This window comes from Sphaeramia orbicularis, chromosome 7, assembly GCF_902148855.1.
Source record: "Sphaeramia orbicularis chromosome 7, fSphaOr1.1, whole genome shotgun sequence".
Taxonomy (NCBI): Eukaryota; Metazoa; Chordata; class Actinopteri; order Kurtiformes; family Apogonidae; genus Sphaeramia; species Sphaeramia orbicularis.
The window spans coordinates 24,082,322-24,101,011 of record NC_043963.1 but is presented as its reverse complement, the minus strand read 5'-3'; the positions used below and the strand labels follow the sequence as shown (position 1 = coordinate 24,101,011).

Below are 18,690 nucleotides of genomic sequence, written 5' to 3'. Positions count from 1 at the left end.
TTCAGAACAAATTTCAACCCAATCGATGAGGCTCAGAACTAATGATGGAATGCATCTCTGAGGGATAAACTTCAAAACTAATTGTCTGGAGCCATTTTTGGAGAAGAGGTGAAAGTTTTCGGTTTCTTTCAAGAAAATCCATGAAGTGAGGTGTGAGGGCCTAAGTGTGTAATGATCCAGACAAAAATCACAATACACAACTTTTGAGAAATGTAATTCTGTTGCTCCAATGCAGCACCCAAATGGACGAGCTAAACTACCCACTTGTTTTAATTTTATTAATAGGACTGGATTTCCCTGAGGGTCTCAGTAAAGTTAATCTCACCTTAGACACCTGAACTATTTTACTGACTTTATTACATCCTTAAATGTCTAATGAATCTTAAGAATGACCCTAATCTGTCAGTAAATGCACACTGTATCACAGACGAAAGCAGAGATCATTTTATAGATTTCAATGCAAGACAAAACCATTTCATACCAAAAGTTCACAGATTCATGTAAAATATATTTCCCAAACAAACACAGTGTCTCTTATCTGTGCTCATGATGAGTTTATTTACATATGTCAAAAGACACGTATTTAAAAAAGGTTGTTATAAAATACATTTCCTCTCTCCAAAGATCAACGTGAGAAGTAAATCATTGAAATGGTTCCGTTTCGTTTTCTGAATTAAAAAACTTCCAGTTGAAGTGACTGTACAGGCAACTGAGATGTTCATGAACACTTCACATGATTAAAAAAAAAATGTACAAAAGGAAATAAACTGACTCCACGAACAGAAATAAGTCTGAACATCTGAAGTGGGATTGTGTTGGAGTGCAGCTCAAAGCCCCATCACAGAGGGAAACACAGCAGCACCTGTTGGAGGAAGGAGAGCACATTTAATCCAATAACAGACACCGATTCACTTTGATTTAACGTCTTATTGTCTAAACCAGGGATGTCAACCATACGGCCTGTGGACAAAACCAGCCTGCAAAGGGATCCAATCCGGCCCATGGGATGAATTTTTTAAATGCAAAAATTACATAAAAAATTATTAACAATCAAGGATATCAAACTGATTTTAGTTCAGGGGCCACATCCAGCTCAATTTGACCCAAGGATGGTTTCATCAGTAAAATAACTACATACTAACCTAGAAATAATGGCAACTCCACATTTTCTCTTTAGTGTAAAAAGTCAAATTATATGGAAACATTTCTATTTACATACGACGCTTACACTGTCGGGGGCCAACAGCAAGGGTATATCCCCGAAATCCCCCCAATCCTCTGCTATATATAAATCTATCCACAATAATTGTTAGACTATTGATATGAACTCAGTTTGACCTACATCGACCTGATAGTGGCAGAATAATGGTCAGAGAACCAGTTTTTCCCAACAAAACTCCACCTAGTGAATGAAAATGACACCATATAAACTCTGGATGGTAGCAAGAAAATGGACATTTGCAAGACGATCAATATGAACCAGATTTTATCTCAATCGGCCTACTATTGCTTGATTTATGTCCAAAAAACTTATTTTCAACTAAAGTGCCCCTATTTGGATAACATATTACTCATAGAGAAGCTGAAATTGATAGGGTTCTTCCACTAGGGGTCCCCTATGTTGGTTATCAAGGGAGAGCAAATCCAATCAAATCTGACCTAGCTATCGGGTTCACACCAAGGAACACATTGTAACCCCGAAATTCGATTTCTGGGATATAATTACCCAGTCACACAAAATATAAATAACCTGAACAAATATAAACAATCACAATGCCTAAAACAGAGAACATTTTGGAGTTGGCATTTATAGGTTATTATATAAAATTAGTGAATGAATGTAAACAAAAATATTTTCATACTGTAATTTTACTTTTTTGTACTAAAACAAAGAAAGAAGTTTGGAGTTGACATTATTTATATATTATTATGTTTTATTTTACTAGTCCGTCCTGCTTGAGACCATATTAGGCTGTATGTGGCCCCTGAACTAAAATGAGTTTGACACCCCTGGTCTAAACTCACCCATACTCATCATCATTTCCATCAGCCTACAAGTTATGTCGTACTTTTCGGGCTACCTTGACCATCTCCTGTGTCCGACTCTGGGACTTTCCAATCCAACTGGCGGCCTTTTTCGTACAGCCCCTTCAGGACCTTCCTCACTTCATCGGTCCCTCCTCCTCGACTCAGCTCCAGGTACTTCCTGTAGAGCTGCAGAGCGGTGCGTGCATCCTCAATACTGTCATGGGTTTCCCCCTGGATGTTGAGGTCTAAAGGAGGAGGAGTCAGAGTGATTGGTGGCAGCATTTCAGAATGATGTGGCAGCGTTTAACAGGGGATTTTACAACAGTAGGGAGAAAAATCCCAACACATGCAATGTATGACAGCACATACAATCATGTCGTAGTCATGAGCAGAAACATTGATAAGTTAGGATGCATCAGGTGCATCTGGTGAATTGTAATATAATTCAGTGTATTTTCCTTGGGGACCCACTTATTAAATTACAATTGTCACTGCCAATTTTCTGCATCAGATTGAAATATATAGAAACTTGGAAGAAATACATTTGAGCATAAATTGCACTTAACAGGGTGATCAATAGCTTGGGAAAGCTGTGCATCAGAACACACTTATGACCACTGTGCAGACTGACCTTTGTTTTTAAAGAAATAAAAACCTTGTCGGCTGGCAGAAGTCTCTATTTCATTATTCACCAGCAGAAGAGGAAAATTTCCACAACAGTTTGATGTCAGAAGTGGGATACTTTGAGAGCCCACAGATGGTCTGTGAGGACGTCAGAGGGGACAGCCCGGAATAAATTCCTATTCTGCCTCTAACTCGACCAGCAATGAGTCTGAGATGAGAGGGCCGACAATCGTGGACATCAGTCGACTCTGCTAGTATCCTCAGACCAGGAACAATTTCCTTCTGAAACGGATGAGAAGTTGAAATTCTGATCTAATTATCAATCTTAATTCAAGGGTTCCTGCCATAAAGAAACAAAAAAAAAAAAAAAAAAAAACAGCAATGATAATAAGTAAGATGGTTGACTTTTGATAGAATTCTACATGGGGTTACAATTTGTAAATTAAGAAATTGCGAGGTACTTGAGTCTTCAAAGACAAGATAGTGAAGCATTAAATTGCGAGGTACTTGAGTCCGTAAAGGGCGAGATAGTGAAGTGTCGTGAGGTGATTGAGTCTACAAAGACAAGATAATGAAATGTAAACTGTCCGGGACAGTTGTTTTTATTTTTGCTGTAAAAAAGAACCAAACCTTGTAGTGATGACTGTGTTGAAAAATGGGAAACAAAGAAAGTGCACACATAACCCCAGAGGGACCCATAGTTGACATAATGGTGACAAAACATGGTCTCCCTTGGGTAAAATGTCTTTCGATATGGTAAGACAAATTTGAATTTCCTCAAGGTGGATCCCTGAGTGTAGCACAACTAAAGAAATTAAGGAACAATTTAGAAAAAAGTTCATGACATGTTGGAATATTGAAAAAACTTATCTTCCACTCTCAAATCTCTCAACAGGTAAAATCAGCCCTTCCACCACCAGCTTCCACACCACTCTACGATTTTCAGCCTGGCGACTGGGTGGTGATGAAGGACCTGAGAAGGAAGCATTGGCACTCCAAACGCTGGCAAGGCCCATTCCAGGTCCTCCTGACCACACATACTGCTGTGGAGATCACTGAGAGAGCAACACGGGTCCACACCAGCCAGTGTAGAAAGGACTCTGAGCCAAAAGAGGAAACCAGCTGCCAACCCCGACAACATGAAGGAGGACAATATGCGGAAAACTCCATGAATTCAACAACCGCTAACTAGACGTGCCGGATTAACAAAACTGTTTCTTATCAAATTTCACCATGCAACACCAGATCCTGATCTTATCCTGCTCAACAACGCAAATACAGGACTACACCTACAAACCTGCCAATACTGTCACTCTGACAGAAGGACAAAGCACAACACTCACCTGCGCTGTTTACCTAGAAATTTGGCGATCAGGCTGCATCCATGAACATTGTTCATTACACAGTTCTGACCCTCATCACCACCTCGACTCAGATTCTGACTCTGATGATGACATCTTGTAAATAATATTTTGTTTGCTTTGTGTTAGAGAAATACAATATTAGACTATTCTCTGTAAATACCAGGTGTCCAGAGCACGAGTCATGGATGGGTCGTGAAGACGTGTCCTGTAAGAAAACACCCAGGATGTGTCTTCATTTCTTCTCTCTATAGATATTTTCTGTCTCGTGGTGCCAGTTCGGGGCCAGAGCGGCCTGTTGCCCTTGGCGAAATCAGGACACAGTGTAGGTGGGGGAAGAGTGCAAACACAGTCACTGAACCCATGCATCACCATGTTTTGGATACCTAAGCCAATGATGAACTTGATCAGTGTCATTATGTTTGGACACTTGGACCAATGGTTGTATTATTCATATTCTTTTATAAGATCTTAAACTTCCTGGTGTTAGTCAACTGCTGCATCTTGTTGTATGTACTTGACTCCTTGCCGCAAGTAAAGTCTTCTGATTCCAGAATCCAGTGACTGTCTTGATTCTTAGACGGTATATTAGAAATTTTCTGTCACTTTGTTTTGGGGTGGGTTTCTTTTTCTTCTTTTCATATTCTCTTCCCCCAACATCAACTGTAATGATGATGCATTTTAAATCCATGAGAATTAATGTGTTGGATGACTCAGTTGTGGCTGTTCCCGTTTCAATTTTCATTCTTTTCTTTTTTTTTTCTTTTAATTTTGCTTCATTTTCTGTGATTAATTAATAATCAAAAGGGGGGAATTGTGATGGAATTTTAACTTCTTTGTCTCATCTCCTTTCTTTGTCTCATCTCCTTCCCCAACACCCCCTACTGTTGCTTTTCAATGGAAATAAAAAGTGACTGTATGTTAAAACTCTGGGCCCACCACTGAACCAAAAGGTGTCTTTTTGCATACTGTATATAAATACAAAGCAACAAAGGTGACTGTGCTAGTTCCTTACTACAGTCTACTCTCGTTAAACCGCCCGCCGTTATACCGCCATTTCCGCCTATCGCCATCTGCCAGCCCAGTTCCATGCACAAACAACACTTATACCATTGATTTCCTGACCGTTATACCGCCAGCGTGATTGCCATCGAGTACACATAAATTTTAACAATGCACTGAAACAAACGCGCCAGACGCTGATCGCGACAAGCTACGAGTAGGTCTACGGAACGGCCACCGTTCATTTATCGCAGAACACTCAGTAGGTCAGGATGTCGGGAAGAGGACGTGGGATTAAGCCAAAGCCTCAAGATGATGGGGTGTCATTTCCCGACACGGTATAATAATGCTTAAAATGTTTCCCCACTGTAAATGATCCCTTACAACATAACAGAATCGAGATTTATTTAGAAACGCAATTAGAACGGGTTAACGGAGGCAGCATAGACATCATATAGTAAAGACATGCACATTATGGACGCAACCCGTTGTAACGCCATTTTCGCTATACCGCCAATTTGGCCGTGAACGGAAGTTGGCGGTATAACGAGAGTAGACTGTATGTGTAAAACCCAGGGCTCACCACTTGATCAAAAGGCCTTTGAAGAGGCTGGTTTGAAGAGGTGTCACCTGACAAATGGGATCCACCCTATAAAGGTGGATCTTGCCAGTAACTCAGGGTCTTTCTTCACAATCACTGCTAGTGTGCAGACTGACCTTTTTTTGCAAAGAAATAAAAACCTTGTTGGCCAGCAGAAGTCTCTATTTCATTATTCACCAGCACCAGAGAAAAATTTCCACAACACCACCAACGAATCAACACTATGTATCCACAGACTGTATCACTCACTGAATAAACTATAAAGCTCAGTGTTTGATGCTGCACACATCTGTATATTCAAATAAAAAAAAACTTACAACTGATTATTTAGACAATAATAAAATAGCACTCTGTCTTACATTTGTCATATAGTTTACACCATCAGCTGATAGTTTACAATATAACTCTATTAGCTTAGCCTAGCTGTGACAGAAAGCAGTCATAGTAAAACCACAAACCACCTCTATTTTCTGTACAGTTTGTGTCAATGGTTGCACTAAAGATCTGTTTGGAATTGTCCAAACTAGGTCAAAACGGTCAGTTTAGTCTGAACTGAAGATAATAACCTAACTTTGAATGGTCATAGGCTTCATAATCAGACTCAGATGAAACGCTGTTATTTCATTATCAAACTCCATTCTTTTCATTTAGAGCTGTGTCCAGTGGTGAAAACAATAAAAGTGCTTCTGGCTTTTATCACTTTGTCCCTTTCTTTGACTCTAAAAGTTGTTTCTTAGCAGGCCTCATCCCATCTTGTTATCTAGTTTTCTTTACCATGGGGGGAAAAAAGCAGAAATCCTATATGACTACATAGGATTTCTGCTTTTTAAAATTGGACAAAAGAGTAGTTAACATACTCTTAATTTTTTTCTTCTCATTGTAAAACAAACCATTAGGAACAGAGGTTATAACTACGATTAGAACATCAGCTTATGTTTAAGTAACTTCTAAGACCAAAAAAAAAAAAATTATTGTAGCTGCACAGGCATGAAATATGCCTTTTAATTTAACTTACCGAGGAAGTACCAGGCAAGAAATCTCAAAGAAATCATCCTCTTGCGGGGCAAATGGAACAGGTAGACTGTGTCAATGACCTGGTCCTTCAGAACCTTGAAAACAGCAGAGACTTTAGTTGGTACAGCCCAAATAGAAAATGTACTGGTTATACCTAAACTACTGGATTATAAAACCAATCAGACGTATGATAACATACCAATAAATTTATAACCCGGAAGTCCTTCTGTAAACCATGGCCAACGAAGCGGACTCCAGTGTCAATTAGGAATCGTAGCTTTAGGTAGGTGGACTTCAGGGTGGTCAGGTGCTTGGAGGAAATCTTGGCATCCAAATCTCCTGGTTTGATGCCAGAATATTGTGTCAAATAGTCAACGACCTGCAAGAAGAAGAACAAACATTCATTAGTTGCATTACAAACGGTCAATCGCCATCTGAAAAAAAGAAAAGACTCAGACACAGGGGTCCTAAAGATTTCTACATGCTAAATTTAAGACTTTTTAATACCTTTGTAAGACTTAAGACAAAATTTAAAGCCCATTTCACAGCCTATTTCGCTGCCATACTAGCAAAAATTTGTTCCTAAAATTTAGGAAAATGTATTGATTTTCTCCAAAGCCTTGATTCCCACTGTTCTGTGTATTTTTCACGGAGGTTGTTAAGTTAGCCATAATTGGTTCCTAATTTAGGTATAAATTGTCAAGTTGGAAGAGGTGGAACCGAGTAGACTAACATTACTTTCTTTGCAGCTTGGATATTTCCCAGACACATTGAAACACAATGCAACCACCAACAAGTTGATGGCAACATAACTTAAGACCTACCATATCAAATAATATACCTTTTAGACACTTTGAGGTATTAAATGCAGATTTGGAAATTCAAGACTTTTAAGACCCCGCAGGAACCCTACAGACAGGGTTGCAATGCTCACTCTGTTCAATGTAGGGACTTAATGGTAAACAACAACAAAGCACAACAACGTGTTTTGCTCATAATAATGTGCTTCCTCATTTACAAAAATTCCAGACTTACTTTAAAGTACTTCTAATTTCTTTGTGAGCAAATTTGTAACGGCCAATCTTGTTTTTCCTGTTGTTTGATTCTTGAGTATTATCTTGTGTGTCTCCGTATTATTAACGTCAACAAAAGAACACTGTGTGTAACCACAATGAATGCTGTGTGAAAGAGGTAGTGACGGGAAAAGGCCTCATCGCTTTGTGATATCTTGGTCTGGTGTATACTATTACAAAAATATTCCACATTTACATAACGTCTGTGTGTGTGGCCTGCAAACTCTCACCTGCTCCTGAGTAGAGATGTAATCATCGATGAAGGGCACCCCCTCGTTGGGACCCTGACCCCTCACACAGGTGATCCTGGCCACAGACATCTGACTGGGTTTGATGGTAGACTTAGTGCCGTCACTGCGCAGTTCTGCCTCTTCCTGCAGACACAACACTCAGATGTCAGGTCACTATTATTTACAAGGTTCATCTATAACAAATGACTTTAGGAACACTGATCCAATCATGTTGAGGTGATAAAGTTATAAGCTATATCAATATATAACTATCTACATAATGTCCAAATGAAATATGTCCACTGAAAAACTAATATACTGCATGTTACCTTCAGATTTTAGTTTATAGATATAATTGGTTATTCAAAAGTTATTAACATTTTAGTTTGAGGTCTTTCTGAGGGTTCACACATAGAATAGAGTTTGGTTCCAAGAAAATAAAATCTGGTGGAGAGGATTTTTAAAGATGTTCTCTTGATAAATTGTCCTTAGAATTTCAGAAACTACTATTTACTTGAATAGATGTAGATTGCAAATTCTGCTTAGGGTTTTGCAGATGTTCAGAACCAATTTCAACTCAATCGATGAGGCTGAGAAGTAATGATGGAATGTATCTCTGAAGAATAAACTTTAAAACTTCAGTTATATCACAAAAAAAGCCCATTAAAAAAAATATATCATCACAACTCAGATTTTACTCAACTGTATCAATAGTTCTTGTACCACAACAGCTATATGAACAGGAGAATTATGTCAATTATGTCTCTAACAACAGAGAAAGCATCTACGTCAGGGATGTCCAATCCTGATCCTCGAGGGCCTGATTCAAATGATAAGCTGATCATCAAGCTCTGCAGAAGCCTGATAACGGATAACTGCTGGAAGAGGGAAACATCTCAAACATGCAGGATACCGGCCCTTGAGGACCAGGACTGGACACCCCTAATCAAAGTAGTATGCTCTTCACAACTTAAAGTCAATCTGTACTGATCAAGCTTATGACATTAATTGTACTTTGTGTATTATTTATAAGCAAGAGAGGTACAAATTCAGTAAAAAAAAAAAAAAAAAGAAAGAAAAAGAAAAAAAATCAGCATAAACACCACACTAAACCTTTTTATTATGTGAATTACGGGCGGGGGCAGATCCTATGGGCGCTTGGAGTGATGTCTGTTGCACGGGGTCAGTGACCAGTCCATCACAGCCCAGGTAATCGGACAATATGAGGTTTCATCACTACCGGTGCTGGAACAGCCCATGAAGGAGGCAACATGTCATTGGCCATGTCTGACAGAACAGTGACTTAGTACTCACGTATACTTGACAACAGGCTACAATGTAAGTTACCAGATGAAAGCACTAGTATTATACGAGATCTTTCGAAATAGCCAGCAATAAATATTCACTACATGTACCCTTTGAACACACTGAGTGGCAGTACACATTAAAAGCTACCAGTCAACAGATCTACATGAGTAATAAAAATGAGAAAAAAAAACATAAAGTGTGCTAGTAAGGTAATTGTTCCACCATTTGCCTCCAGAAAAGACACATTTCTCCTCCTCTCCTCCGCCACAACTCTACAATCTGTGAACTTTCCTGCAGGTAAGAGCATTATTCTAACAACAGATATTCTCTCATTGTTATTTTACTGGTGTTGGAGGAGATACATCAATCGAAATCCTCAATCAGTGTTCTGCTATGTCATGCTCAGAGTCATGTGCCCCAGCTGTGACTTCAATTGGACAAAGCCATCATTCTAATACAATGCAATCTGCTGCTTTGTATTCAGCCCTAATAAGGCTCACAGGATGTATGCTGCTGGAACATATTGTCAATGAGCTACCATTTTAGTCAGCATTCACCTCCATCCTGATATCTGTGCCATACAATGTTTAAACCCCCCTTCGTTATATGACAGAACAACCTCTGAAGTAGCAAGAGCTATTTTAATGGGGATGAAGTCATGTGCAAATGTTCCACCATTACTAAGACACTGTCACTGCATCTTACCCTCAGCTGTGACCAATACAAGTATGACTAATGTTATGAAATACAAACTGGCCAACCAACCCAGAGAGTTTTTACCCTCATCCCTACATGGCTCCTGGCCTGTCTGGCTGATTCACATAACAATATCCTAGTTAATCAGCCACATGATTGCACATCATTTCATGGTCATGAAACATGTAACCACAAGGCACTGCCCTTTAGTTTATCTAAGTGATGGAATGGAACCTAATATAACACACTCTCAACATGTTCAGGTAGTCACATCACACACACACACACACACCTGGTTGAGGGTGACAAATTCTGCATCCAGCCCCACCAGGTCACCAGCCTGCGGCATCTCGCTGACCATGAGTGGAATGAATGTAGCGTGACTCTTCCTCTGCTTCCGAGCCAATGAAGCCTCTGTCAGCAGAACGCTAGCATCGATGGGGTTTTTTACTGAGGCAAACAGAAACACCACCAAATAAATAAATGCACCAAATAAATGCATTAAACAAAAACTTGCAGATAAAATCTTCAGATGTTAGTGTAGTCCTTGAACTTACTGCGAAGGTCGTATTTGTTGTGGTAATTCCTCTTGGCATAGTACAGAATGGCAGGTACTTTCCAACTCACGTCAAACTGTGCAGCTTCAGTCTTAAAATGATGAAAAGCTGCATTACTTAAATCTTACTGATAAGTAAATATTCCATTATCAAAAATGCAACAAGTGGTCAAATGCTTACCTTATCAATTGGCTCAATTAAGAAATCATTGAAAAGGTACCACTGCTGGTGTGTGACTCCCTACAACAGACACTCTGAGCGTTAGTATTCTAAGACAGATTTGTCACTCTAAAAACATTACACTTTATACTGGCATTAATTTGATTATTTTCCAAGCTTCACCAACCTCTTTTCTTTGATGATAGGTTTCTCCCACTTTGATATGTGCAACCAGGTTTCCACCAGTGCGAACATCCAGGATGTGGGGAACAGTGACCACCAGGTCATACAGAGAAGCACCTTCAGCCTCTTCAGCAGAACTTAACTAGTTAGAGATGATTTATGACACATGTAAATCTTCTGACTTCAAAGAAAATGTGTTTATCCATAAAAACATTACATTAACCCCAAAACGGTACTAAGATTATCCTGTTGTACCTCCTCTCCCTCAGGCCAAGTGCTGATTTCCAGTCCCTGAGTTTTACTGATGGACATCTTCAGAGTGAGAGGGATCCAGACGTGCCGCAGATCTTCTGCCCGTGTGTCAACGGTAAAACCTTCCATGCTGCAAATCTCCTCCCCACTGCACAAATTCATTAAGTAAGTGGAAGCTGATATAAAAAAACAAGGTTACTCTGCTCTATGATTTAAAAAAAAACCCATCTTACTCTAAGCACCACTCAGTGGGCATTGGAGGAGGGGGTTCTTTGGGCTTTGCAGGCTCCATTGCCTCTTTTTGCATGGCCTTGTTGAAAGCATACTGTGGGGGAAAAAAACAGTGTGTCGTCCAAAACATCCAAAAATATACATTTCTGTAGCACAGAAGTGAAAACCACAACAACATGACATGTACCTCCGCTTGGACCCTCCAGAATTCAGCCTCTTTAGCACTGTTTACTTCACAGTTGATGACAAGAACATCTGGTAGACACCTTATGTTACGTGTCTGAACCTACATTAGCAGAGAAATAATAAACTTACTACTAGTCTGATTGAATCAAATTGGATATGCTTTATTTAATAATGAGAATTATCTAAAATGATGCTTTGTAACTTACCGTGGGCTGATATTTCTCGCAGTTTTCACACCAGGCCTGAGTACTCTGCTCCAGACAGATGCTCTTCTTCAGAATCTCAGCAAAGTCATACTCTTTTATTGTCTTTTCTGACAAGTCAAAATGAGATGAACAACATATACAAAATGTTTTATTTTTGTCCACATTATACAGCGACACTATCTTTATGACACGTGCAAAGTGCTCACCTTGAGAGTTCTGTTCAGGGTAGTGCATGGTGAAGAGCAGTGTGAGTGACGACCGGACTGTCTCCTTCCCACAGCGACACAGACTACTGTTCTCAACCTCACATCCAAACAGTTTGCCGATGACAGACTCGCCAGAGGAACCCAGAGAACTGTAACACATGTATTACAGGCAGAACCTTAATAAATGTTTGTTCAAGACTTTATTCAGCCCTGATTCAAACAGGGACCGGTGGCGCTGATCTGTTCTGACCTGCTGCTGGCTCCCCTGTAGGCCTGTGGTCCTTCCTGCTCCTGCGTCTCCTGGTGGAGCTGCGTGAGAATGAAACGGTTCCAGCTTTGGATTAAGCGGCCAAGTCTGGCTTTCCCCGTTTGTTCGTCAGAGTCTGCGAGGATCAGGCCCAGTGCAGAAGCTTCAGGGATGGTGCGAAATGCACGGAGGAAGTTACTAGCCTTAAGAAGACAAAGTAGGAGAAATATAGAACAGGAAAACTGACTAAAAAGACAATATGCAGCTACAACAGGATGTGGATAACGCATCCCAATAGTACAAAAAAATGCATGCACAGAAGTTGATACTGTTCCTTTATGTATATAGTTTATTTTTTACTTATTTTACTTTTCTTACATTTTTTAAAATTATATCTTGTATCTATTATTTAGTAGGGAGACTACATCTAACAGCAAAGAATTCCTTCTAAGTGTTTAGGTAGTTGATGAATAAAGATGATTGTGATTCTGATATTAAGGTCCATGCATCTACCTGACATGGATCTCCTCGTGACAAATCCAGCATGTGGAAAAGGAAGCCGAGCTCACACGCCAAACAAAACTCCTTCTGGCACAAATGATTCTGCACAAGGCAACGGATTGGCTCCACAAAATATAACACCTAGAAACACGACAGAAAAGATCTTTTAAGTAAATTCTTAAAAAAAGAAAATTTAATGACATAATATTAAACAGCTCCCTAAAAGTTCTACATTTTCTTACCTGGATCATACAGTTACAGTAAGCATTGGGGATGTGAGGCTCCAGGCCAGCAAACAATGTCCTGTTGTAATGTTTGAAGTCAAAGTCCTCAAGTCCAAGCTTAGAGTACTTAATTGTGACCTAATCCAAAATGAAGATAAATATGATGTATTTGTTAGAAGAAAAAAAACAACAATGATCATTTTATATGAAAGACATGATATATTGCAGAAAATCCAACCTTTCTGTACTTTTTGGGCACCATGTAGAGGTGAGGCTCTTCATCACGTCCAATTGGTGATTCAGGGACCTGGTTGTAATTATCGTAATCCAGCTCCACATCTTTGATTTTATAGGGAACCTGAAATCAACACAAACAATCAGATTTGTTTTATCTGAACAATTAAACAATATACAAAACAAAATGGAAATACAAAAGGCTGTCACTGCTACCAGGATTAATTCATTGTCCATTTACTATCTGAGTTACATATTTTCAATGTTTCACAGATCTGAAATACTAGATCATATGAAAAGCCATCAGAGCTAAAAGTCTACACTGCATGTTATCACCCACCTGGTTTCGAGGGCGGGTTCGAGGGTTTGCTGCATATCCAATAAACCCAACTGTCTTCATTGTGCGCAAGATTTCTGGGTCGACGGGAGGAGCTCGTCTGAGGGAAAAGAAAAATAATTTTTTATCCATAATTTAGTGTAGCTGAACAGCCCTGTCCAAGAAACTACAAGATGTTTTCACACTTTGTCTCCAATTCACTGATATGCAAAATAATTAATATTAGAAATATCTTACAGAAACATTAATTCTAAATTTACTTTAAACTTTAATTAGTGTCTAACATTACCTGATCACTGTCTGACTGCTCTGACTGACAACATAAACAATAGTGAAGCAAGGCCACTAGAGGTCAACTGACAGTGGATTTATTACATATGATAATTTAGTGGGAAGAAGCAGCCAATAGCTGATTAATTAGAAAAATCATCCCCACTTCCTTGCAAATTCATTACTGAAAACTCATTGTGTATCTCCAATGAATTACATTTTACCGTACAAGAACCCAGATAACTGTTGAATATGCGTATCTACGTCAATACATAAAAGATAAAACTGAGTCACTGAACATCAAACTCTATGTAAATAAACAGTAAATGTGGAACTGAGTCGTAACAGCAGTTACTGCGGTTTAGAAAACAAATATTAACAATCAACTGCAACTTCTGCTCATACCAGTAATTTGTAAATAAATAAATAAATAAAGCACAGATTCATTGGTCAAACTAATTCTCTGTATCTAAAAATCACATGTACTCAGGACAGTTTTTAATCACCAGGTCATGAGGTTTCTCAAATCACATATAAATATTACACATATTTGTTTACTTGCTTTGTTTTCAAGAAAAATATCAGCCATAACTGCTAATATTAACCCAGGACCCAGTGTGTAAATATGTTGACCACATACTTAACATTTACTTTCATACATAAATCCTCCTTTTGTATTTATTGTATTTCATTCAATCTTCATTTAAATTTTCTATCTTATATTTTATACAACTAATGCTGTTATTGCACTAGACTGACCTGTTTTTCTCACTGCACTCCTGACCTAGGTTAACCGACATATGACAGAAGTGAGCTAAAAACTGAACTACAGTGAGACGTACAAGATGGTCACCAAGATAGTGAAGTGACCTCATACTTATCTAGTATAAAAAATGAGAACATAGAAACCCTATCATCAGCACAGAGTTCTTCATTTGGCTGAGGTTTGCTTCCACATTGTGAGGACAGATTGTTGCAGAACACACACAGGCCTCTTTACTTATTCTTAGTGTAATAGTGGTAGATTGGATTTGAAAAACATTACAACCAATGCATTTGTGCTTGCTTTGAAGTCCAAATATTGCTGAAATCATGAATTTAAACATGAAATAAAACCTTCCTTTACTGTATAAAGTCTTTGTGACTGTGATACCTGGGGCTCGGTGTAGCCAGTGCAGTGGGCCAATCTGACAGCAGTTGCTCAGTGCTGGTCAGCGGCATGGGGATGAGCGACAGGGGTAGAAGGTCATGGTTCCAATCCAGCTGAGGCAGTGTGTCCACAAGACAAGGCAGGGGAAACTCTGTCTCCCGAGAGTAGTCGTTAAATGAAACTTCTGGAGCATCAGACCAGAGGTGCACACACCCCCCAGAATCCCCAAAGGCTAAAGCTTGTTTACTGGATGATACATCAAAACTCATGAGCAACTGCCCAACGGTGTTGACGTGAAATATGTCTGCAACGTTGGCAAGACCAGTGGGCTCACAGAACTGACACTGACCTAAAAATACAACACAATGTGGACAATTATTTGCAGGAAAGGCCAAAAAAAAAAATAAAAAAAATCTAATTTTTCAATTTAAAGACAGTACCTGTCTGTGAGATGATAGCAAGGCGTGAAGTGTATGTGGGAATAAACCGCAAGAAGAGTGGATCCACATGCACCTGAAGAGGAGTTACGGCTCGCATCATGCGAAGGTCATAAACCATAAGGAAACGGTCACATGCCATGCCATTCAGTCCACGGCTGGAGAAGCCACATGCAGCCAATAGGTTTCCATGTACGTCAAAGTCGGAGAGACTGCCAGAGAATGCATCAAATTCATGTTCCATCTTAAAGGTACGCAAATCCCGAAGAGTCACCTGATTTTAAAAGAACACCAGAAATGTTTGAGTCAGGAAGTAAAAGAAATGTTTCATTAAGTAATTTGCTCCAATCATCTTTACCTTGCCAGAGGTGTGTCCACAGAAGAAGAATCGACTGGTTTGACGCATTATTGCCACTCCCGGTACTTCAACAGTGAACTGTCAGATAAGTAGGTTTTAATTTGTTTAGAGTTTAAAATTATGGCATTATTAGCTTAATTGTGGTGGTTAATAAACATAGTCTCAATGTTTCACCTTTTGGGTTTCTTGAACAGTACTTAAATCAACTTCAACCACATAGTTTTGTAATCCACCCATTAGCATGGTATTGTTGTCTGTCATGAGGAGACTGTGCATGTCGGCACCCTCCTCCATCCTGGAAATCATACATGTTTTGTTAATAAATAAAAAAATTAAATTAATAATTCAATGAGAGAATAACATGGATTATAGCAGGAGGTTTTCTTGAAACTATACAAGTCAGCGCAAGAAAATTTGTTTCAGTCAATAATTAATAGAAATAAAACTCACGGATAATCAAACATGACTAAGCCACCTCGGGTGTAGCATTTGAGGTTACTCTTTGAGAGAAACAGTACACCTGTTTCCAAACTCTGAATGTGTCGGATATCATCCGTTGCATGGACTTGGAAAGATGAATACCGACCCATTGTTGGTCCAAAGAAGGAAGTTACATGACCCTAGAGAAAATGTTACGAAGAACAATAAGAAGAAAGTTTTATTAGAATTCTTTTTAATTTTCAAAAATCTACCAACTAATTTCATTAACAATGACCACATATTCATATCAATCATCTCACTCTGTGGTTTCCCATCCAGAGCATCTCCTCCTGGAGATCAAAATGTGTTGCAGTGACTGGGATGCCAACTTCTGAAACTGCGCTGTGTAGCTCAGAAAACATGCCCTCCATAAGATGCACAGGCTCAGGCACCGTAACACCCAGCCCCTCAGGGTCGAGCTCCACACCCTGCATTAAAGTGGGGTTAAGGTGGGGGTCCATTGAGGGCTCCATCCCTCCATCCAGGGTCCCATGGAGGGCGGGTGAGTATTCACCCATCCCAGGGTCAAGACCATCAAAGTTCATCATGGGTACTGTTAAATCAACCTGGAAATGAACACAAGAAATGCCAGTTAGAAACAAATACAGAGGATTCTTGTACTGACACTGGGTTACTCCAACAATGCCTTATATTAAAGACTAAAACCACATTAACTTCAGATTATTTTTTTAGTCTACATGTAAATGAATTTAAATTGTTGCACTGGTAATTTTAAATTTAAAAATGAGGAGGGTGAATGGTTAAAATGTGTCTCTTCTTGAGGTAGACTGAGTAAACTATATCTAAATGTATTGCTAACTTTCCTAACTGACTCAGCCAAGTTTTACGAAAAGGAAGGGGAAAATAGCTTCATTGATAAGCCATCATGAGCAAATCAACGTTTCAATTATTTATAAAACAATGTAACCTCACTCCGGGGTTTTCAGAAATCAATCTGAAGATTTAAAAGTTTATGACAGCCCATTTAACGCTATTGAATGTCACTTCAGTGTTAGCATTAGCTCGCAGTTAGCCAGAGAGCTCAAGCTAATATTTAGTCCATCAAGAGTCTCCAACGTCAGAGCCATAGTATTTCTGAATGCAATACGTCTAAGTATCCCAGCTAAAGTTAAGTAACACATAACAGCAGTGTGTCGTCTCTTACTTTATATGTTTGCAGGTTGCTGTTCAGTGTTAACGTTAGCCACTTTAGCTAACGGTGCAGGCTTTCTGGTAACAGGTACTGGTGTTAAACTGGTCTTTATATGTAGCAAGTCAAACTCTACACGCAAAATATCGATGCAAGGGAGTGAGTGTCACTTTGTTTCAACAGCTAAAAGCCTTTTGATACTGGTGGAAGATTTACCTGTTCTTGAAATACAATTTACCACACGGGAATCCATGCTCACTTCATTCACAACAATAACAGACCGCGAGCAAATGTTTCCGGAGAGATCCAAGGTGCGTTCAAGAGCCCAACTGCGGCTCCGGTGCGTTTATTCACTAGGATCCGACGCTCTGTGTACAGTGCATACAATCTAGAAATGCGAAAAAAATTAAAAGGTGTGTTTTTCCCTTCTTAAATATGTGTATCCTTTCTCTGACCAACTTAAGTTTCTTTGTTAATTTCTTATCTTTACACTTAGGGTGGGAGAGTTGGATTTAAAGCATTATAATTTAATATTACGGCTAGTTTTGACACATTCGAATGAAAAGTAATGTTTTTACGGCATAAAACAGAAATAAGTCACGTCAAAACTGAAAAGGGACTAAATATAGCAGAATTTTTCTCTACATTACTTTTAACCTATCAATACAGTAGTTTTAAAAGAATTACAAATGAGACACCACTAATTGTTTGGGTAACTTCATGGGTTTAGTTTAATCTGTGCGCAAGCGATAAATGATGACGACAGGAACCAAATCAATATCTTCGCCTTCCCTTATCGTGTTCCTTCTCTGAACAAAATTCAGATGAAATGTAGATGTTTTTCTCTGGTAAGGGAAAGGGGCAGGAGATAAACACAGATGGAAATTCTGCCCGGCCTGAGGCGTGGATTCATCACCCCGTCACCGTGAGATGTAAAGGTTAATTTCACTTCCTCGGCATGACTGCAGATGTGAAACTTGATTAGGAAAAATGCAATTGTATCATTCTTAAAGGTAATCTGTAGTAAAAATTACAGGCATGAATAATAATGATATACAATAATACATTATAGTATTAATAAAATGAAGTCCAATCAGTTTTCCCCTCTATAAAAAAGGTTAGAGAAATATATATCAAACATTAGTCTATTCAAAATGTAAAACTGATTATTTTAATAATAGCCTAATAGTGGTTGAAATAATAATACTAAGTGGCCTAATTATTCACGATAGCACGCATCGGTACAAGTCTGTTTATTTAGTAATCTTCCCCCTTTTTTTTTTTTTTTTTTTTTTTTTTTTTTTATTACCTATCATTTCACTATAATATGATTACATCATTGTGTGTATCCAGGGTCTTCCTGCACTGAGTAACATGAATCGATT

General features: G+C 38.9%; 1 protein-coding gene across 2 annotated transcripts; it reads right to left on the bottom strand.

Moving 5' to 3' along the window:
* Window positions 1-442: 442 nt before the first annotated feature.
* pan2 (poly(A) specific ribonuclease subunit PAN2) lies at window positions 443-17,605 on the bottom strand. Of its 2 annotated transcripts, XM_030139490.1 has the most exons (26): window positions 17,522-17,605; window positions 16,416-16,721; window positions 16,126-16,295; window positions 15,850-15,970; window positions 15,676-15,753; window positions 15,321-15,591; window positions 14,884-15,229; window positions 13,464-13,560; window positions 13,128-13,247; window positions 12,908-13,027; window positions 12,678-12,806; window positions 12,168-12,367; window positions 11,918-12,066; window positions 11,712-11,818; window positions 11,507-11,605; window positions 11,322-11,413; window positions 11,092-11,236; window positions 10,841-10,978; window positions 10,675-10,734; window positions 10,495-10,585; window positions 10,230-10,387; window positions 7,934-8,077; window positions 6,830-7,009; window positions 6,632-6,725; window positions 2,070-2,273; window positions 443-862 (listed from the first exon to the last, which is right to left on the bottom strand). In XM_030139490.1, exons 2-26 carry the CDS (start codon window positions 16,701-16,703, stop codon window positions 828-830), a joined length of 3,636 nt encoding a protein of 1,211 aa, XP_029995350.1. In that variant the 5' UTR covers window positions 16,704-16,721; window positions 17,522-17,605; the 3' UTR covers window positions 443-827. The 2 variants fall into 2 exon arrangements, with proteins under 2 accessions (XP_029995350.1, XP_029995351.1); XM_030139491.1 differs by lacking the exon at window positions 17,522-17,605 and having other exon boundaries at window positions 2,082-2,273; window positions 16,416-16,703.
* Window positions 17,606-18,690: the final 1,085 nt, after the last annotated feature.